General features: G+C 43.9%; 1 protein-coding gene across 1 annotated transcript in view; it reads right to left on the bottom strand.

The window, feature by feature from the left end:
• The window catches only part of cibar1 (CBY1 interacting BAR domain containing 1), a 71,163-nt gene extending 50,135 nt beyond the window's left edge, over nt 1-21,028 (bottom strand). Inside the window, exons 1-3 of the mRNA XM_059646131.1 lie at nt 20,753-21,028; nt 16,646-16,880; nt 13,284-13,352 (exon numbers count right to left, since the gene is read on the bottom strand). Of these exons, the coding sequence (XP_059502114.1) occupies nt 13,284-13,352; nt 16,646-16,880; nt 20,753-20,787 (339 nt within the window). The 5' untranslated portion in view covers nt 20,788-21,028. The remainder of the gene's footprint in view (nt 1-13,283; nt 13,353-16,645; nt 16,881-20,752) is intronic.
• Between the last annotated feature and the right edge of the window lie 1,879 nt (nt 21,029-22,907).

Genomic DNA, 22,907 nt, shown 5'->3' with positions numbered 1-22,907 from the left:
TGATACCAGACACGAGGTTTATAACTTAAACAATAGCTTCAGACAGCAACATCAAACAACAAGGTAATCTGAGTAATGTCTATGTTGTAATCCAGTCTTCTGATTCCAATCCCTAACTTTACAAAGACAGAGAGACAAACAACACATAGTTAACGGATAATTCAAAAGAAAAACGTAACTACCAGTTCACTTAAGCCGTTGCCACAATTCATAATTACACAGGCACACGGGACAGCATCCCTTTGGTTTCTGATGAAAATGATCACTGCAAATGGCTATCAGTAAGGTCAGAGAAATATTCATTTAATTCTTGAAGTTCTGTTCTCCGAACTTCAACAAGTTGATAATGGGTAAATAACTGGAAGGCAATCAGATCTCCTTCCTGTAGCTTTGTCAGCCACATGCTTCTAATAATAAAAAGTTCAAAAGCAGTATGAACTTTGGTTTCTTTTTGACTTTTTTCCAACATTCTCTTGGCACTAACCCGCCTCTGAGGCCCATTAACAATCAACCATCTGCCATCTATGTGACCACAACCCCTCTCCAGAGTTGAAACATCTATTGAGTACTTTGAAAAAAAATCACCTGTAATTAACTTCCAGGCTGGGCATTAGACATACATCAGTTTGTTCTATTTAGAACAAAAAAAAGCTGTTGCTCACAGTCCAAAGATTACCTTCAGCTCTCAATTCACAGCTCCAAACCAAAATTTATAAAAATAAAAATTATGGAGGTCTCAACACTACTGAGTTCCTCCACCAATGTCCTGAAGGGGCTCGGGGAGATGTCTTCATTTCATCTACTGATTCCTCAAATCATGTCTGCTATTTACAATGCTCAAGTCAAGAGTGTGATGAAATACTCTTCATTTACCAGGATTAGCTTCACATGCAGCTCCAGCAACACGGAGGAACCTCAGTATATCCAGGACAAAGTCATCTATACAGTGGCAGCAGTGTTTTCTATGTAGAAGGTATTCTGCAGCAACTTACCAAGGCTTCTTAAACAGCATCCTCCAACCTAGACTCTGTAACCTCTACCAGCTAAAAGAATGATGGCAGCACATACGCGGGAGCATCACCACATACAGAGACCACATGGGTGGTAACGGCTCAGCGGTCAGCACTGCTGCCTCACAGTGCCAGGGACCCAGGTTCAATTCCAACCTCGGGTGACTGTCTGGCTAGAGTTTGCACAAAGTCCGTGTCTGTGTGGGTTTCCTCTGGTATCCAGCTTCTTCCCACAGTCCAAACATGTTCAGTATTGGTGGACTGGTCATCCTAAATTGCCCATAGTGTCCAGGGTTGTGTATGTTAAATGTATTAACCATGGGAAATACAGGGTTACAGAGACAGTTAAGGGCAGTGGGATACTCTTCAGAGGGTCAGTGCGGACTTGTTGGGCCGAACAGCCTGTTTCCATACTGTAGGGATTCTATAACGACATAACCCCCCTCCCAACTCGGTAAAGCCACACACCACTTGGATTGGAACCATAATCCCCATTCCTTCACTACCAGTGCATCAAAATCCTGGATCTCATTTCTATAAAGAACAGTTCACTACTTTCTATATTTTTGGTTGTGGATTAAAATGGGAAAAAGACTATTTAAAACAAAAAATTGTGGGAGGAATTGCTGCACTTTTAAAAACAAGTTATTGAAATTTATTGTCTGTGGTATTTACATTCTGCTTTGTTTAAGCAGTCGGGTGAAAATTTTGGCGACAGCACAACACCAAGGGGTGTGGACAAACTGAAGTTTAGCTGGCAACTAGTAACTGATCGGTTTGTGTATTTGTAGTTGGTCGTGAATACCAAAGGTCATCAGCCTGATAAGAACTCCAATTGGATACGTGGTAGATGAACAGCGCAAGGTGTGAACGACACAGGGAGAAGGCTTTAGATTGCTGAAAAGATAGATTGTGTATCTGTATCGCTACAATAAAAGTACCTGAAGCCACAAGCCATTTATTTTCTCCCATTAGTTGCTGCAAGCTGTTGCCTTCAACCAGGAACTAAGAGACATTGTAGTTAATGTATCAATCATCCTGTGTCCAGCAAAGGAATGAAAAAACCTAGAGAAAGGACGCTGAAGAACAAAGTTCTGGCAAGCAAAAGGGACATCTCAACTAACCCTGCAGACTGTCTCCCAGTTTTTTTTAAAACATGCATCCATAAAACTGAGGTTTTTATTTTGTCTATCTTAAGTGTGTACAAATTTTTAGAAGATGATTAAAAGTTTTAAGAACAAAGCCACGTGTTGATTAGTTCATTGATTCTGACCATAAGTAAGTAGCTATTTATTTATAATAAATAGCAGGTTTTAATTAAGTAAAAGGAACCTGGTCAGTGTCTTTCATTAACTTGATTCCAACAGGAATATCAGAGAGTTTGTGTGCTTTAATTAAATCAACTTTTGTCGCAGCCTGAGAAGTAATGGGGCACATCAACCCACTTTCCTAAGTTGGTATATCACTTTGTAACAACATTGTGGCTTAACCTACACCACATGGACTACAAAGGTTCAAAAGAATGCTCACCACCACCCTCTGAAGGGCAATGAGGAATGGGCCACAAGGCCAAAAGAAAAAGGAACAGGAATAGGCTTTTTGGTGCCCCAAACCTGCTCCACCATTCAGTTATATCATGGCTGACCTAATATTCCTAACATTCACTTTCCTGTCCTTTTCCCATAACCCTCGAGTCCTCTACTGATCAAGAATCTATCTCAGCCTTAAAAATATACAAGGACTCTGCCCCTACAGCTCTCTGGGACAAGGTGTTCCAAAGATTTACAACCCTCTGAGAAAAGAAATTTCTCCTGATTTCAGTCTTAAATTAGCACCCCTTAATCCTGACACTATCTCCTCTGGTTTTAGCCTCTCCCATGAGGGGAAAACATCCTTTCAGCATTTACCCTTTCAAGTCCCTTATCAATGTATCAATGACTTCACCTCTCATTCTTTTAAATTCTAATGAGTAGAGTCCCAGCCTATTTAACATTTGTTCATAAAACAATCCCTCCTTACTGCAGGTCATCCTAGTGACACACCTCCAAACTACCTCCAACAAAATAATATTTTATTAAATAAAGATACCTAAACTGCAGTTCTCCAGATGAGGTCTCATCAGCAACTTGTATAGTTGCACTAAGAGTTCTCTACTCTTACACTCAAGCCCCTTTGAAGTGAGGGACAATATTCCATTAGCTTTCTGGATTAACCGTTGCAGCTGTGCGTTAGCTTTGTGCACAAGTATTCCCAAGTCCCTTTGTATTACAGATTTCTGCATTGTTTCCCTCGATTTAAGTAATTTTTTTGTTCTCCCTTCCAAAATGGCAATCTCATTATTTTTCCACATTATGCTTCATTTGCCACTCTTTGCCTACTGACTTAACCTATCAACAGCTCCCTGGAAACTGTCTGTATCCCTCTCGCCTTTCCATCTATTTTTATGTCAACTGCAAATTTAGCTTAAGAAGATTTGCTTCTTTCCTTCAAGTCATTACTACATATTGTAAACAGATGTGATTCCAGTACTGACAGCTCACTGTCACAGGTCGTCAACCTGAAAAAGAACCCCTTATCCCCACTTGCTGTTTCCGCCATTAGCTAATTCTCTATCCATGCCAATATATTAGCTCCAACAGTGTGTGGTCTTACCTTAGGATGTGTCTTTTGTGAGGTACCTTGTTGAATGCCTTCTGGAAGTCCAAATACTATACTTCTAATGGTTCCCCTCTATCTATTCTAGTTGAAACTTTCTCGGAAATACACTAATAAGTTAGTCAGATATGATTTCCCTTTCATAAAGCGATGGTGAATCTATTTGATGAGATTATGATTTTACAAATGTTATGCTATTACCTCCTTAATAGCTGATTCTAATACTTCTGCCAACAATACATTAGGTTAATCAGCCTATAGTTACCTGTTTTCGCCTTCCTTCCTTTTAGAATAGGGTTGTTACATCAAGTTTTCCAACCCTCTGGTACTTCTATAGAATCCAATGACTTTTGGAAAATTACAATCAATGCATTCACTATCTCTGTAGCTACCGCTTTTAGGGTCCTAGGATGCAAGCCATCAGGGCCAGAACTTATCTGCCTTTAGCCCCATTAGTTTGTCTAATACTACTTCTGAACTGATCATGTTACTTAATTCCTCCCTCCCATATTCTTTAGTATTAATGGAATATTTGGAGTATTTTCCACTGCAAAGACTGATGCAAAATACCTGTTTAATTCCTCTGCCATTTCCTTGTGCCCCCACAATTAACTCCCCATTTTCATTTTCTAAGGGGCCTATGTTCACTTTGACTTCTCTTCCTTTTTATATATTTAAAGCTCTCATTTTCAGTTTTTATATTCCTCACTAGTTTGCCCACGTAGTTTATTTCCTCTTTAATACTCTTTCAGTCCTCCTTTGCTGGTTTCTGAATTCAGCCCAGTCTTTGGGACTATCACTGACTTTTGCCTCCTTGAATGCTTTCTCTTTCAAATTTATACTCTCCTTAAGTTCCTTGGTTAGCTATGGTTGGTTTATCCCTCTCTTAGAATCTTTATTTCTTACTTGAATGTATTTTGCTCAGACTCCTGAATTATCTCCTTATGTGTCTGCCACTGTTTGCTCACTATTATTCCTGTTAATCAATCTGCCTAGTTCACTTTATCTAACTCTATCCTCATTTCATTGTATTTTGCTTTATTTAACCCAAATACTGTTGTTTCCAACTCAGGTTTCTCACTTTCAAGCTGAATATTAAATTCTAACACATCATGATCACTACTTCCTCAGGGATTTTTTTTTTACTCTGAAGTCATTTATTAAACCTGTCTTGTTACCAGACACAAGACAGGCATCTCAGTGGTTGGCTCCATGATATATTGCTCTAGGAAATTATCCTTAATGCAATGTTTTGTCATAGCTACCCTTTCAAATTGATTGAACCAATTAACATTGAGATTAAAGTCCCTCATAATTAATGCTCTATTCTTCTTACATGCTCCTATTGTTTGCTGCTTTTATAGCCTTTCCTACACTGTGGCTACTATTTGGTGCTCTGTATAGTACTCTGACCAATAGTTTACTTCCCTTGCTGTTTCTTTTTTACCTCCACCCAAATGGAGTCAACGTAATCCGAGCCTAGGTCAATCTCTCAACTGTCCTCATTTCATCTCTTATTAACAGTTCTTTCTCACTACCTTGTCCACCCTTGCTCAAGCACCAAATGTAGGCATTGCTAGGGACACTCCCATCACACGAACAAAGATATAGATACATGAAATAATCAAGATTAAGGATAATGAATCGAGGGCTAGAGGTTTTGCTCCAATGACACAGATGTGATTGCATCACTTTTTTAAATTATTCACTCAAGGGATGTGAGTTAAATGGCCAATGTTTCATCACTGGTTACCTATTCCAAGTTACTGTTGAGAAGGTGGTGATGAGCTGCCTTCTTGAATTATTGCAGTAGATTTGGTATTAATAGACCCACAAAACCTTTAGGGAGGGAGTTCTAAGATTTTGACCCAGCAACTTTGAAGGAACAGTGATATATTTTTAGGTCTGAATGCTAAATGACTTGGAAGGCAACTTGCAGTGGTGGTATTTTCATGTAGCATGTGTTCTCATGCTGCAACTGTCCTTGATTATAGGGGTTCTGGGTTCAGAAGGTGTTGAATTTCTGGAGTGCATTTTGCAGACGGCACACATTGCTGCTACTGAGTACCAGTCTTGAAGGCAGTAGATATTATGGATGTGGTGAAAACCAAGCAAGTTGTCCTAGATGGCATAAAGCTTGAGTATTGTTGGAGCTACACTCATCCAAAAAGAGAGGAGTTTTCTGTCACATTCCTAACTTGTGCTGACAGATGATGGACAGGCTTTGGGAAATCAGGAGACACATTGTCTGCTGCAAGATTCCTCGCGTGTGAGAGAGATAATGGGAACTGCAGATGCTGGAGAATCCATGATAACAAAGTGTGGAGCTGGATGAACACAGCAGGCCAAGCAGGATCTTAGGAGCACAAAAGCTGACGTTTTGGGCCTAAGACCTTCATCAGAAAAGGGGGATGGGGAGAGGGTTCTGAAATAAATAGGGAGAGAGGGGGAGGCAGACCAAAGATGGATAGAGGAGAAGATAGGTGGAGAGGAGCGTAGAGGTGGGGAGGTGCGGCTTGAGGTGGGAGGAGGGGATAGGTGAGAGGAAGAACACATTAGGGAGGCGGGGATGAGCTGGGCTGGTTTTGGGCTGCAGTGGGGGGAGGGGAGATTTTGAAGCTTGTGAAGTCCAGTGATAACATTGGGCTGCAGGGTTCCCAAGCAGAATATGAAGTGCTGTTCCTGCAACCTTCGGGAGGCATTATTATGGCACTGCAGGAGGCCCAGGATGGACATGTCATCTAAGGAATGGGAGGGGGAGTTGAAATGGTTTGTGACTCGGACGTGCAGTTGTTTATTGCGAACCAAGCATAGATATTCTGCAAAGTGGTCCCCAAGCCTCCGATTGGGTCCCCAATGTCGAGGAGGCCACAACAGGTACAGCGGATGCAGTATACCACATTGGTGGATGTGCAGGTGAACATATGCTTGATGTGGGTCATCTTGGAGTCTGGGATGGGGGTGAGGGAGGTGGTGTGGGGGCAAGTGTAGCACTTCCTGCAGTTGCTGGGGAAGGTGCCGGGTGTGGTGTGGTGTGCAGCAGACAAGGGAGTCCCGGAGAGAGTGGTCTCTCCGGAAGGCAGACAAGGGTGGGGATGGAAAAATGTCTTTCGTGGTGGGGTCGGACTGTAGATGGCGGAAATGTCAGAGGATGACACATTATATGCGGAGGTTGGTGGGGTGGTATGTGAGGAGCAGGGGGATTCTCTTTTGGCAGTTATTACAGGGGTGGGGTGTGAGGGATGTGTTACGGGAAATGTGGGAGACTCGGTTGAGGGCGTTCCCAACCACTCTTTTTTTTGGGGGGGGGTGGGAAGAAGAGTTGCAGTCCTTGAAGAACGAGAACATCTGGGACGTGCGGGAGTGGAATGCCTCATCCTGGTAGCAGATGCAGAGGAGGCGTAGGAATTGGGAATGGGGATGGAATTTTTGCAGTAAGGTGGGTGGGAGGTGTATTCTAGGTAGCTGTGGGAGTGGGAATCGGTGGGATTGAAATGGACATCAGTTTCTAGCTGGTTGCCTGAGATAGAGACAATGGGGTCCAGGAAGGTGAGGGATGTGTTGGAGATAGTCCAGGTGAATTTGAGGTTGGGGTGGAAGGTGTTGGTGAAGTGGATGAACTGTTCGAACTCCTCTTGGGAGCACGAGGCGGCGCTGATACAGTCATCAATATAACGGAGGAAGAGGTGGGATTTAGGGCCAGTGTAGGTGCAGAAGAGGGACTGTTCCACATAACCTACAAAGAGGCAGGCATAGCTTGGGCCCATGTGGGTACCCATAGCCACCCTCTTCGTCTGTAGGAAGTGGGAGGAATCGAAAGAGAAGTTGTTGAGGGTGAGGACGAGTTCAGCCAGGCGGATGAGGGTATCGGTGGAGGGGGACTGGTTGGGTCTACGGAACAGGAAGAAGCGGAGGGCCTTGAAGCCATCTGCATGGGGAATGCAGGTGTATAGGGACTGGATGTCCATGGTGAAAATGAGGTGTTGGGGACCGGAGAATTGGAAGTTCTAGAGGAGGTGGAGGGCGTGGGTGGTGTCACAGGCGTAGGTAGTGAGTTCCTGGACCAAGGGGGAGAAAATGGAGTCCAGATAGGTGGGGATGAGTTCGGTGGGGCAGGAGCAGGTGGAAACAATGGCTGACCAGGGCAGGTGTGTTTGTGGATTTTGGGAAGGAGATAGAAGGGGGCGGTGCGGGGTTGGGGAACAATGAGGATAGAGGCTGTGGTGGGAGGTCACTTGAGGTGATGAGGTTGTGGATTGTTTGGGAGATGATGGTTTGGTGCTCGGGGGTGGGGTCATGATCCAGGGGGCGGGATGTGGTGGTGTCGGAGAGTTGGCGTCTGGCCTCAGCGACGTAGAGGTCAGTGCGCCATACTCCAACTGCGCCTCCTCCTACATTGGGGAAACCAAATGGAGGCTTGGGGACGGCTTTGCAGAACATCTGCACCGTCCATTCACGAATCTTTTCAACTCCCCCTCCCATTCCTTAGACGACATGTCCATCATGGGCCTCCTGCAGTGCCACAATGATGCCACCCGAAGGTTGCCGGAACAGCAACTCATATTCTGCTTGGGAACCCTGCAGCCCAATGGTGTCACTGTGGATTTCACAAGCTTCAAAATCTCCCCTTCCCCCACTGCATCCCAAAACCAGCCCAGCTCGTCCCCACTTCCCTAACGTGTTCTTCCTCTCACCTATCCCCTCCTCCCACCTCAAGCCGCACCTCCATTTCCTACCTATCAACCTCATCCCACCCCCTTGACTTGTCCGTCCTCCTCGGGCTGACCTTTCCCCTCCCTACCTCCCCACCTTTCTTCTCCTCTATCCATCTTCGGTCCGCCTCTCCCCCCTCCCTATTTATTTCAGAATCCTCTCCCCATCCCCCTTTTCTGATGAAGGGTATAGGACCAAAAGGTCAGCTTTTGTGCTCATCCAGCTCCTGGTTGACCTGCTGTGCTCATCCAGCTCCAGACTTTGTTATCTCTGTTTCCTCGTGTGTGACCTACTCTTGTAGCCACAGAATGAATATTAACTAGCTCAGTTTAGTTTCCGGTCAACGGTAATCACCAGGATGTTAACAGTGAAGTGTTCAATGATATCAAGGGTGATGGTTAGATTGTCTTTTACTGGAGATGGCCATTGCCTGGCCCTTGCATGGCGTGGATGTTTCTTGCAATTTATCTACCCAATAAAAAACAGTGCTGCTCTCTGTGAGAGAAGGTTGAGAGGTGACTTAATTGAGACATGTAAAATAATCAGAGGGTTAGATAGGGTGGATAGGGAGAGCCTTTTTCCTAGGACGGTGACGACGAGCACGAGGGGGCATAGCTTTAAATTGAGGGGTGAAAGATATAGGACAGATGGCAGAGGTAGTTTCTTTACTCAGAGAGTAGTAAGGGAATGGAACGCTTTGCCTGCAACGGTAGTAGATTCGCCAACTTTAGGTACATTTAAGTCATCATTGGACAAGCACATGGACGTACATGGAAAAGTGTAGGTTAGATGGGCTTCAGATCGGTATGACAGGTCGGCACAACATCGAGGGCCGTAATGTTCTATGTTCTATATATTGTGCAGTTGTCAAGTGGTAAAACAACTGAAGATGGTTGGGCCATAAGCACAAATCTGAAGAAATTTGCCAGAGATGTCACTGAACTGAGATTGAGTCATTCAGCATGGAAACAGGCCCTGCAGCCTAACTCATTTGTGCCAACTAGGCTTTCTAAACTGAAAGAATTCCATTTTCCTGCATTTGGCTTGTGTCTATCTAAACATTTCCTATGTTTTCCTTTTAAACATTGTAACTGCACCTGCCTCTGTCACTTTGTCTGGCAGCTCGTTCCATGTACATAGAAAATAGGTGGAGTAAGCCCTTCAGGCTTTTGAGCCTGCACCACCATTCAATACGATCATGGCTGATCATGCAATCTTAGTACCCAATTCTTGCCCTCTCCCCAAACCCCTTGATCCCTGTAGCCTCACAGTCCACATCCAGCTCCCTCTTGAATATATCTAATGAACTGGCCCTAATAGCTTCCTATGCGAGAGAATTCCATTGGTTCACAAAACTCTGAGCAAAGAATTTCTTCCTCATCTCAGTCCTGAGAGGCTTATCCCTTATTCTTAGACTGTGACCCCTTGTTCTGGACTTTCCCAACACTGGGGACGCTCTTCTTGCATCTAGCCTATCCAGTTTCATCAGAATTTTATATGTTTCTATGAGATCCATTCTCATTTTGCTAAATTCCAGAGAACACAAGCCCAGTGATCCAGTCTTTCTAGATATGTCAGTCCTGCCATCCCAGGAATCAGTCTGGTGGACCTTTACTGGATGCCCTCAGCAGCAAGAATGTCCTTCCTCAGACTACGAGGCAAGAACTGCACACAATATTCAAGGGGCTCCCGATCCGAAACTTCAACTTCCCTGCTCCTCTGACGCTGCCTTGTCTGCTGTGTTCCTCCAGCTTGACTCTATGTTGTCTCTAAACTCCAGCACCTGCAGTTCTTGCTATTTCACAATACTTCACCAAGGCCCTGCATAACTGCAGCAAGGAATCCTTACTCCGATACTCAAATCCTCTCACTAAGAAGGACAGTATGCCATTAGTTTTCCTCATTGCCTGCTGTACCTGTGTGCCAATCTTCAGTGACTGTTCCACCATGACACCCAGGTCTCGCTGCACCTCAAATTTTCCTAAACTACCACGACTCAGATAATAATTTGCCTTCCTGTTTTTGCGACTATAGTGGATAACCTCAGGTTTATCCACATTATATTACATCTGACAAGTATTTATCCACTCAGCCAGTCTGTCCAAGTCACCCTGCAGCCTCTTAGCATCCTCCTTACAGCACACACTGCCACCTAGCTTAGTGTCACCATTCTCTGTGTGAAAAAGGTGCCACTCAAGGTCCTTTTTAAATCTTTCCCCTCTCACCTTAAAGCTATACCCTCTAGCTTTGGATTCCGCTACCCAAGGGAAAAGACCTTGGCTATTCACCTTATCTGTTGTCATGATTTTATAAATCTCTATCAGATTCCTATACTCCAGCAAAAAAGTAATCCCAGCCTATTCAGCATCTCCTTACAACTCAAATCTTCCAATCTCAGTAACATCATTGTAAATTTTCTTTTTACCCCTTTTCCAGTTTGTAACATCCTTCCTCTAGCAGGGTTACCCGAACTGTATGCAGTAATGCAAATGTGACCTTACCAATGTATTGTACTGCTCTAACACAACGTCACAAGTCCTGTATCAAGATGACTGGCCTCCAACAACCACAACTATCCTCCTGTGTGCCAGGTATATCTTCAACTAGTACAGAGTTCCATCCTGCCGTCCGGGTCCCACTGACTCGTTTTGATAGAGCTTCTTGATGGCGCACTCAATCAAACGTTGTCTTGATGACAAAGCCAGTTAATCTCACCTCCCCTTTGGAACTCAGTTCTTTTATCCATGTGGGTTCAGAGCAGTAAATTGCATCTAGTAAAAGTTACATTCCAATTCTAAAGAGTCATTATCAACTCAAAACATCTGTTGTTTCCCTTTCTACCTCTGCTGCCAGGCTTGCTGATTGTTTGCAACACATCTGGTTTTCTGGCACCTTTATGACTGGTTTTCGACTTCAACTCCATCTTTACACATTTTCTCACCTGGAGTTGTGTGCGCAGTTTTGGTATCCTTACCCCAGAAGGACATTATCGAGTCCCTCTATTACACGAAAAGTTCACCAGACTTGTTCCCAGGATACCTATGAAGACAGATTGGACAAACTGGGATGTATTCTCCAGTATGTCAAAGAATGACACGATTTCTTTGAAACCTACAAAATTCTTAAAGGGATAGACAGGTTAGATACAAATAAGAAGAGCTGGTTTGAAGTCTACAACCAGGGAGTACTATTTTTAAAAAAGGGATCCATTTGGGACTTTCGTGAGGGAGTGTTATTTTCACTCAGAGAATAGTGAATCTTTGGAATTCTCAACTCCCCACCCCAACCAGGGGGCCAGGGAAACTGTCTTTAAGTATGTTTGAGGTACAGATTGATAGATTTCCAAACACCAATGCATAAAAAGTTAAGGAATACTGTGGGTAAATACCATTGAAGCATTTGATCAGGTCTGGCTGACCGAGTGTCTACTCCTGTTCCTTTTGTCATATCTTATACTTTCATTTTAATTATACTCAACAACGCGGCATTTGTATTTGTATGGGGCAGAGAATTTGAAAGTTCAGAACCCTTTGAGTGAAGACATTTCTCATCTCAGTCCTGAATGGATAACATTTTTTCTAAAACTGTGATCTTATGTTTTAGATTCCCTAGTCAGGCAAGTTTCCAATATCCATCTTGTCAAGCCCCTTAAGGACTGTAGGTTTCAATTAGATCACATCTCATTCTTCTCAATTCTACAGAATATAGGCCTAGTCTTCATAATCGCCTCTTAGGAAACAATCCCTTTAATACAGAAATCAGTTTAGTGAACTTTTGTTGTTCTCTCTCAGGAGCAAGTATGTTCTTCCTTGAATAAGAAGATTAAACTGTACTTCGAATTGCTGGCATTACCTATACTTTATATAATAGTTAAAAGACTTCTTTACTCATATTCCAATACATTTGTGACAAAAGCTCACATACCCATTTTATTTGCTTCTCTAATGGCTTGTGGAACATGCAGATTACCTTTCTGAGATTCTTGTACAAGGATACACATGTCCCTCTGAATGCAAACATTTATTAGACTTTCACCATTCAAATATATTTTGCTCTTTATTTTTCCAAATGAAGTAGATAATTTCACACCTTTCCTCATTGTATTGCATTTGCCATATTCTTATTCACCCACACAAAATGTCATTTGCTTCCATAAACCAATTCTTAATTCAGTCGTGGGATGTGGGGGAATACTAGCTGGACAGCTTTTCTTTGTACTCCCCTCAAAGCTTTTGAAAAAGTGGTTACCTTCTTGAACTACTTGGTGTAGGTATACCCACAATGCCATTAGGGAGTAGTTCCAGGATTTTGACCCAATGATATTAAAGACAAGGCAATATATTTCCAAGGCAGGATGATGAGAGGCTTAATCTGAACTAATAATCCTACAAATCCAAATTTGTCTAATGGCCTTCCATGAACACCCTGGTGATCAATCTCCAAATATAGTTTACATCTTGTTGAAACAAATATTATTAGTGGGTTAGAGTTTTAGCTAGTAGGGATATAGGTTGTTGGTTCATAACTATTTAACAGTAGCTAAAGTCTGTTTCTAAACAGATAAATAGTCAGTCATTCATTCTTAAGTATAGAAACCTGTTCCATGTTGTCATTCTGTGATTAAAACACACAAATTGGGAAATTTTATATACTTTTACAAAAGCTTTAATTTTTTGGGCAACTCTGGGAACTGCAGTACTTAATTTCTAATATGGTAGTTCAGTGAGATGTGCCAGTTTATAAAATTTAAATGCAGGGAATGGAATGTAACATGAATGCTTAAATAAAATATAATTAGAACTTCGTATGCTCTATGTTTGAAAACCTTAAATTACATAATAACCAACTTCCATAAATATATTCTTAAAATTAACTCAAACAGTTCCTTATGCATGCTCAACATACCTTTTTCAACTTGGTTATGGAACCATACTTCTTCATAGGTTCTACAACTTTAGCTTCTAGCCTTTCAACCTATGCAACCAAAAAGAAAATTGCAAACAAATTATGAATCAAAATCATAGAAACAGGCCCTTCAGCCCACCGTGTCCATGCCAACTCATAAACGTCACACACGTCACACTACACTAATCCCATGTTCTTGCAATTGGTCCATAGTCTACTGCACCTCAGCATTTTAAGTACTCATATAGACGCTTTTTAAATATTGAGAGAGTACCTGCCTCAACCAGCGCCTCAAGTAGCACATTCTGTACATATATTACCCTCTGGGTGAAAGTTTTTTTTTTCAGATCTCCTCTAAACCACTTGCTTCTCACCGTAAACATATGTCCTCTGATCTTAGATACATCTGCCATGAGGAAAGAGACGCTCGCAATCCATTCTGCCACTGCCTCTCAATTTTATACAAACTCAATCAGATTTCCTCTCAGCCTTTGCTGCTTCAAGGAAAATAAACCCAGCCTGTCCAGTCTCTTTCTTTCCTGAGACTTTTCATCCCTGACAACTTTCTGGCGAATCTTCTCTCTTCAGCACAATTCATATCCTTCCGTTAGTGTGGCAACCAGAACTATACACAGTATTTTGGAAGGAAATTTGATGGATTGTGATTGATCTGCTGAATTAGGACATTAAGAATTACACACAGATAAAAATTAAGCTGAATTTATTCTCACTGGCCACTATGCAAGGAAACAGACGAGAACCCATAGGTTAGGCTTCGCTAATGGATAAATTTCATTCTTTTATAAAATCAGAATTCAATGAGTCACTTTTACTCAGGACATGAATGCAGCTAATGGCATTTGTGTTATAATCGCTGCCACCAACTATACCAAATATACAAATGGCCAGAATTAGTGGACCTTTTTTGTGCATCCGCCCAACATGCATTCAGAACAATGATATCCTGTTTTCTTTAGGAACAATAACAGGGTATCTGATAAGCCAGGCTGTTATAAAGTCAACTTATGATACAAACACACAGATATATGCACTTAGATCAGAGTTCACTTTCTGGCTCACATGTAAATATGCCACCTATCCCTAAGGACTACATCCTATCATAGTCACGGAGAGAGAGGTCTCTCCGGAAGGCAGACAAGGGTGGGGATGGAAAAATGTCTTGGGTGGTGCGGTCGGATTGTAGATGGCAGAAGCGTCAGAGGATGATGCGTTGTATCTGGAGGTTGGTGGGGTGGTACATGAGGCCGAGGGGGATCCTCTTAGGGCGGTTATTGCGGGGGCGGGGTGTGAGGGATGTGTTGCGGGAAATGCGAGAGATGCGGTCAAGGGCGTTCTCGACCACTGCAGGGGGGGGTGGGAACATTGCGGTCCTTGAAGAACGTGGACATCTGGGATGTGCGGGATTGGAATGCCTCATCCTGGGAGCAGATGCGACGAGCAAAGGAATTGGGAATAGGGGATGGAATTTTTGCGGGAGGGTGGGTGGGAGGAGGTGTATTCTGGGTAGCTGTTGGTGGGCTTGAAATGGACATCAGTTTCTAGCTGGTTGCCTGAGATGGAGACAGAGGGGTCCAGGAAGGTGAGGGGTATGTTGGAGATGGCCCAGGTAAACCTGAACTTGGGGTGGAAGGTGTTGGTCTGCCTTCTGGAGAAACCACTCTCTCCGTGACTCTCTTGTCCACTCCACATTCCCCTCCAACCCCACCACACCCAGCACCTTCCCCAGCAACCGCAGGAAGTGCTACACTTGACCCCACACCTCCTCCCTCACCCCCATCCCAGGCCCCAAGATGACTTTCCAAATTAAGCAGAGGTTCACCTGCACATCTGCCAATGTGGTATAGTGCATCCACTGTACCCGGTGTGGTTTCCTCTACATTGGGGAAACCAAGCGGAGGCTTGGGGACCACTTTGCGGAACACCTCCGCTCGGTTCGCAACAAACAACTGCACCTCCCAGATGTGAAGCATTTCAACTCCACCTCCCATTCCTTAGATGGCATGTCCATCATGGGCCTCCTGCAGTGCCACAATGATGCCACCCGAAGGTTGCAGGAACAGCAACTCATATTCTGCTTGGGAACCCTGCAGCCCAATGGTATCAATGTGGACTTCACAAGCTTCAAAATCTCCCCTTCCCCCACTGCATCCCAAAACCAGCCTAGCTCGTCCGTGCCTCCCTAACCTGTTCTTCCTCTCACCTATCCCCTCCTCCCACCTCAAGCCGCACCTCCATTTCCTACCTACTAACCTCATCCCGCCTCCTTGACCTGTCCGTCCTCCCTGGACTGACCTATCCCCTCCCCACCTATCTTTTCCTCTATCAATCTTTGGTCCGCCTCCCCCTCTCTCCCTATTTATTCCAGAACCCTCTCGTCATCGCCCTCTCTGATGAAGGGTCTAGGCCCAAAACGTCAGCTTTTGTGCTCCTGAGATGCTGCTTGGCCTGCTGTGTTCATCCAGCTTCACACTTTGTTATCTTGGATTCTCCAGCATCTGCAGTTCCCTTTTTCTCGTTGCCCAAATTGCATTTTTTTTGCATGCCCCTCCAATTGATTCAGTACAGCGGAAGTATGCTGGTGAATAAGATTCTTTTGATTTCGGCACAGCGCTACAGAATCACAGAATGGTTACAGCACAAAAAAAATCTAATTTGAATACTTAGGCTAGTGCTGGCCCTCCAATGGAACAATTTACATAGTGTCACTCCTCTGCCCTCTTCCCACAGCCCCGTAAAATTTTCCTTTTCTGATAACAATCTAACTTCCTTGAGTGCATTAATTAAACCTGCTTACAGTCTTTGCATTTCTGAATAGAAACTAATTGATTCCTTCCTAAAATGTGAAACTGGATGGAGTTCTCTGGTCGAGGCCACACCAGTATTGCATACAAACTTAATACAACTTCCTTTTGCACACTATATGACTGTTAGTTTAAAAAAAAGACTTTTTTTGTAATTGTAATATCTCAACCTATCCTTCAATGATTTATGTACACAGGTCCCTCTGCTCCTGCACTCCTTTTGAAGTTTACTCTTTATTTTATGTTATCTCACTTTTCTTACTGCCAACGTGGATCACTGGGCAACTAACTTCAGATGAATACTCGCCATTGTCCCAATTTCAATTTCCATTTTGGAATCCTTCTGCCTCGAGTGGTACTGATAATTGATTCTGAATGGTAGCTGTTGCTTCACAGAAAGCCAAAGATTTAGAAATATCCAGTAGAAAAAAAAAGTCACTTAATGCAATTATAGTGAACTTCACGCAGATCAAAATCAGAAGTGAAAAGACTGTGTTGAACATGGTGTACTGCCACACACAAATATTTTCAGCAACTCACCTCTGCATGTCTATAATCTTGAACTAAAGCAAAGTGATCTGCAAAGCTACTTAGACCATATTTTAAATTAGGAGTTTCTGTATCGGAGTACTCTCGGAGTTCTTTAACCAGCAGGTCTGACTTATCACGTAGTCTTGCAGTTTTCCGTGCATAGGCTGCAAATAAGGTGCAGATCTCACCAAAGTGCTTTTCCACATTTACAACAGTGCTGTGAATATACTTTGTTTGACTGTCTCTGAAAAAGAAAGTTTTACTTTTAGTTGCTGCAGAATAATGAAAGTTTTAGAGATAAAAATTATGACAGAGGATCTCTTCTAAAACTTGTTGCATGTTGTGACTAGTAATTGTGATGTCAACCTTGCTTCTCCTTTAGCAGCATTGTGGAAATCCAGAGAGTTGACAAGTGAGACAAATTTGTGAATTGTGGTGGGGATAATTTAGGAGATAGCAAAACAGACGGCTCTTGCTCATCTTTACCCATCCACAACCCCATCAGCAAGTTCTGAAAGGGGTGAACTTTTAGTATTACACAATTTAGCATCAAGCCATCAGGGATGCTAAAATATTTTGGCTCAAATTTCTGCAGGATTCCCCTGATGTTGGAAAATGTAGAGAAGATGGATGCCATAGCTGATAATAGCCATTTCTTCATCACAATCTCCAATCTGCACAAAAATCCCAAGATGATTTTTATTTTCTTGCACATTAGTGATATTGACTGCACAACGTGGAATACCGCAGAAAATTCAGCACAGAAGAATATGGCGGTCCTCGTGCATAAATCACATGTAGCTAGCATTAGTACAGCGGGTAACAAGGAAGACAAATTGAATGTTGGCCTCGATTTCAAAAGGGACTGGAATACAAAAATAAGGAAATCTTGCTAAAACTATACAAGATCACACCTAGAATACTGTGAACACTTTTGGTTCCACATCTAAACAGGCAGTAAAAAGAAGCTTCAATAGGTTGATTCCAGGTACTCATTAGAGTTTACAAGAAGAAGAAATTACCTTGTTGAAGTATACATTCTCTTAGGGGACTTGAGAAGTTAGATACAGAGAAGTTGTTTCCCTTATAGGTGAGTTTAGGACAAAATGGCATAACAAAAAGAATAAGGGTTGCCCGGTTAGGACAGAGGACAGGATTTTCTTCTCTGTGTGTAATCAATCTGTGGAATTCTTCACTGCAAAAAGCTATAGAAACTGGGCCGTTAAGTGTAGTCAAGGGAGAATTAGGCAGATTTTGTTATTAAGGGGAATCGAGGGCTGTGGGAAAAAGTCAGGAAAGTGGAGTTGAGGATTACCAGATCAGTCATGATCTCATTGAACTACAGCAGACTCAATGGCCGAATGGTTTGCTTTCACTCCGATGTATTATAGTCTCATAGTCTTAGGACCTCCAACTTTTCCTGTGCGACACAAAGTGAAGTCTGTTGGAACCATCCAAAGTTTCCAGCTCTAACTCAAAGTTAGGAATATTTTTTGGGGAAAAAGAAGATTCTAGACACCTGGTAATTGCTTGTTAAAAGTTTTAAATTCCCAGGCCGGAAACACAGTCAATTATGGCTTATCTTTCACATGGTCCATCTGCATGACCTCACCCACTCTAAGAATACCTAAGCTTCTGAGCCTAACTCAGAATTTGAAATTTTTTTGGAGGATCCTGAGGAGCAGGGAGTTGCCAGCTGGAAGCTCAAACCTCTGACAACTGGAAGACGTTGGCCTAAATATACCAGAGCCTTTCAGCATAACTAAAATGGTTCCCTTCAGTGTGGATTAGAGACACGCGTATCTGAGGTTCTGCTTTCCTCAGTGCTGCTAGAAAGTTCAGAAATTGAGTTTTCTGAATTTTTCACACTCCAGGGAGGGCAAGGATTCGAGTCCAAAACAAAATCTGAGCTCCCTTCCCACTCTCCAATCCATCCTCTTTAATTCGAAAGGGGTCATTAAACATAGGAGCAGAAACAGGTCATTCAGCCCATCATGTCTGGTCTGCCATTTGATGACATCACGGCTGGGCCGATAATCATTAACTCCACTTTTCTGCCTTTTCTCCGTAACCCTTGATTCCCTCCCCGATTCTATCTACATGCTGAAGATACTTAATGACCCAGCTTTAATAACCGTCTGCAAGGAATTTCAGATTCACTGCCATCTGAGAAGAAATTCCTCCTCATCCCTGTTTTAAATGTATAACCCCTTACTCTGAAATTATGCCCTCTTGTCCTAGATTCTGTCACAAGGGGAAACAACCTTTCCACATCTGCCCTGTTAAGCAGCCAAAGAACCTTGTACATTTCAATAAGGTCTCCTCATTCTCCTAAATTCCAAAGGATACAGGCTCAACTGACTCAACCTCACCTCATAAGACAAACCCTTCACTTGTGTAAAAATGTAGGGAATCTCCTCTGGACTGCTGGCAATGTGAGGATATTTTTCCTTAGACTAGTGTCTCGTATGGTTTTTGCAATATCTCCCTACTTTTCTTCTCCACCACCTATAAAATTAAATGCCAACATTCCATTTATCCTCCCTACTACTCAATGAATTTAGATGCTAGCATTGTGTGAGTCATGCGCAAAGACTGCCAAACCTCTCCGTCATGCAGAGAGTAGGAACTGCTGATGCTGGAGAATCTGAGATAACACAGTGTGAAGCTGGATGAACACAGCATGCCAAGCAGCAGAGGAGCAGGAAAGTTTGACGTTTTGGGTCGGGACCCTTCTTCAGAAAATTTTCTGAAGAAGGGTCCCAACCCAAAACATCAAAATTTCCTGCTCGGCCCTCTGTTGCACAATTTGTTCCAAATAAATAATATTCAGCTCCTCTATTCTTCTGGTTAAAGCACTTAACTTCACATTTTCCCACCTTATATTTCATCTGCCAAGTGTCTGCCCACTCACTTAACCCATCTATATCTCTCTGCAGAACCTGTTCTATCCTCGTCGCTTGCCTTCCCACCTATTTTTGTGTCATTCACAAATTTGGCTATAGTAAATTCACTTTCCTCAACCAAGTCTATTATCGTAAATCAATGTGGCCCTCACATTGATCATTATAGCACTCCAGTCATTGTTGGTTGCCATTTTGAAAAATGCCCACCCTCCTTAACCCAACTCTTTTAGTTAGCGAATCCTCTATTCATGCTAGGATATTACTTTCAACTCCATGGGTTTTTATCTTATTAAGTAGCCTTATGAGTAGTACCTTATAAATACAACTAGCTCCCTAATCCCACAATTCCTTACATCATGCAGATAAGGAGGAATGAGGTCTGTGGGGAATTTCAAAAGAAGAGTGAAATTTTAAATCAAGAAATTACTTGACAAGGAACCAATGCTAGTCAGCAAGCATAGGGGTGATCAGTGAACTGGAGTTTGAGAGAGAAAATGCACGAGCAGCAGAGTTTTGGATGATTTCACATATCTGAGTGGAAATGGGAGTCATTATAAGAGACTTGTCAGAGATGTATTAGAATCATTAAGTCTAAAGGTAACCAAAAAACAGACATGGATGACAGCAGATGAGTTGGTGCAAGGTGGTTTAAGGTGATATTCTGAAGATTGGCATATCTGGTATCAGGGATGGTGTAGCAATACAGTCACAAACTTATCCTGGGATCAAATACAACAAAATTGTTCAGCTGCAGACAGTTTCCACAGTAAGGAGTGGGTTCAGATGTCAGGGAATGGAATCCACAGCAGCAAGTGAAGGTGGTGGCTTTGGTTTTCTGCAATTTTAATCAGCAGAGAGCGCGGGCTATTAATGATACCAGAATACGGGGAATTAGGATGGTTGGCCGTTTAGAAATGAAGCTTAGTGAGTTGAAGATGGGTCTCATGGGCAAGGTGAGCAATGATAAGGCAGGAGAGGAGATTAGATAGAAACTGGAGAAAGATGCGAGTTTCTACTTAGCCAAGCCCTGAATTTTACAGATTAAAATAAAAGCAAAGTACTCAGGATCTCAGACTAATGATTTCTTTCTAACCGCCAAATGACGCTGGTTCGCGAAGCCGCTGATGGAGCCTCGGCCTTTGGCCTCGAGCTTGCCTACAAACGGAGCCCGAAACGGTCCCACGGCCAGAGGGTAAACGGGGAGTCTTACCTGGCTCGCGTGTCCTGATCTCGAGCCTGAAACATGACGGCTGTCCCGTACCCCGCGACTCGTTAAAAAAAGACGGGAAAAGCGGCCGTTGTTTCAGCCATCAGCCGGAGCCGGAGCAGGCCTGCGCCATACACCGACCACGCCAGTCCACAACGAGTGCGGAATTGGCCCCGTTACCATAGCAGCCCCGCCTGACGCGCGTCCCATACCCATGGTCAAGGCGCGACTCCGAACCACCTGCCGCGCTCCGCCAACCTATCGCCCTCTGATAACCACGTGATCAGAAAGGGGCAACAAACGTGCAAACAGATAACAAAGTGTGAGGCTGGATGAACACAGCCGGCCAAGCAACATCTTAGGAGCACAAAAGCTGACGTTTCGGGCCTAGACCCTTCATCAGAAAAGGGGGATGGGGAGAGGGTTCTGAAATAAATAGGGAGAGAGGTGGAAAGTGGATGGAAGGTGGATAGAGGAGAAGATGGGTGGAGAGGAGACACATCAATGTGGATTTCACAAGCTTCAAAATCTCCCTCTCCCCATTGCATCCCAAAACCAGCCCAGCTTGTCACTGCTTCCCTAATCTTTTCCTCCTCTCACCTATCCCCTCGTTCCACCTCAAGCCGCACCTCCATTTCCTACCTACTAACCTCATCCCGCCCCCTTGACCAGATCATCCTCCTGGGACTGACCCATCCGCTCCCTACCTCCCCACCTACACTCACCTCTACAGGCTCCATCCCCACCCCTTTAACTTGTCTGGCTCCTCTCCACCCATCTTCTCCTCTATCCATTTTCCCCTCTCCCTATTTATTTCAGAACCCTCTCCCCCTCCCCCTATTCTGAAGAAGGGTCTAGGCCTGAAACGTCAGCTTTTGTGCTCCTAAGATGCTGCTTGGTGTGCTGTATTTATCCAGCTCCACACTTTGTTATGTCGGATTCTACAGCATCTGCAGTTCCCATTATCTCTAAACCTGAAAACTGCTTGTGAATTGCCCCAGAGATAATGGGAACTGCAGATGCTGGAGAATTCCAAGATAATAAAATGTGAGGCTGGATGAACACAGCAGGCCAAGCAGCATCTTAGGAGCACAAAAGCTGACGTTTCGGGCCTAGACCCTTCAGGCCCGAAACGTCAGCTTTTGTGCTCCTGAGATGCTGCTTGGCCTGCTGTGTTCATCCAGCCTCACATTTTATTATCTGTGAATTGCCCCACACTGGTGCAATGTAGTTAACAGCCTTCATTGACTGATGATTCTCATTCATGTTTACCGTCTTCCCAGCACAGTTGCCCTTTGTTCTTTAGCTTAGAGTTGCAGGTCAGGACCTTGTGGAGGTCTAGACACAGCTGACTCTGTGGGAATATAATTGTATCAGTGATAATGGGAACTGCAGTTGCTGGAGAATCCAAGATAATAAAATGTGAGGCTGGATGAACACAGCAGGCCCAGTCTCAGGAGCACAAAAGCTGACATTTCGGGCCAAGACCCTTCATCAGAGAGGGGGATGGGGTGAGGGTTCTGGAATAAATAGGGAGAGAGGGGGAGACGGACCGAAGATGGAGAGAAAAGAAGATAGGTGGAGAGGAAGGGAGGGGATAGGTCAGTCCAGGGAAGACGGACAGGTCAAGGAGGTGGGATGAGGTTAGTAGGTAGGAGATGGAGGTGGAACAAGGGAGTCACGGAGAGACTGGTCTCTCCGGAAAGCAGACATGGGTGGGGATGGAAAAATGTCTTGGGTGGTGGGGTCGGATTGTTGATGGCGGAAGTGTCGGAGGATGATGCGTTGTATCCGGAGGTTGGTGGGGTGGTGTGTGAGAAAGTGGAGGATCCTCTTTGGGTGGTTGTGGCGGGGGCGGGGTGTGTGGAATGTGTTGCAGGAAATGCGGGAGACGCGGTCAAGGGCGTTCTCGACCACTGTGGGGGGAAAGTTGCGGTCCTTGAAGAACTTGGACATCTGGGATGTGCAGGAGTTGAATGCCTCATCATGGGAGCAGATGCGGCGGAGGTGGAGGAATTGGGAATAGGGGATGGAATTTTTGCAGGAGGGTGGGTGGGAGGAGGTGTATTCTAGGTAGCTGTGGGAGTTGGTGGGCTTGAAATGGACATCAGTTACAAGCGGGTTGCATGAGATGGAGACTGAGAGGTCCAGGAAGGTG

This window comes from Stegostoma tigrinum, chromosome 5 (genome assembly GCF_030684315.1).
Source record: "Stegostoma tigrinum isolate sSteTig4 chromosome 5, sSteTig4.hap1, whole genome shotgun sequence".
Taxonomy (NCBI): Eukaryota; Metazoa; Chordata; class Chondrichthyes; order Orectolobiformes; family Stegostomatidae; genus Stegostoma; species Stegostoma tigrinum.
Note: the sequence above shows the minus strand (reverse complement) of the source record. Positions and strands in the feature narration are given on the sequence as shown.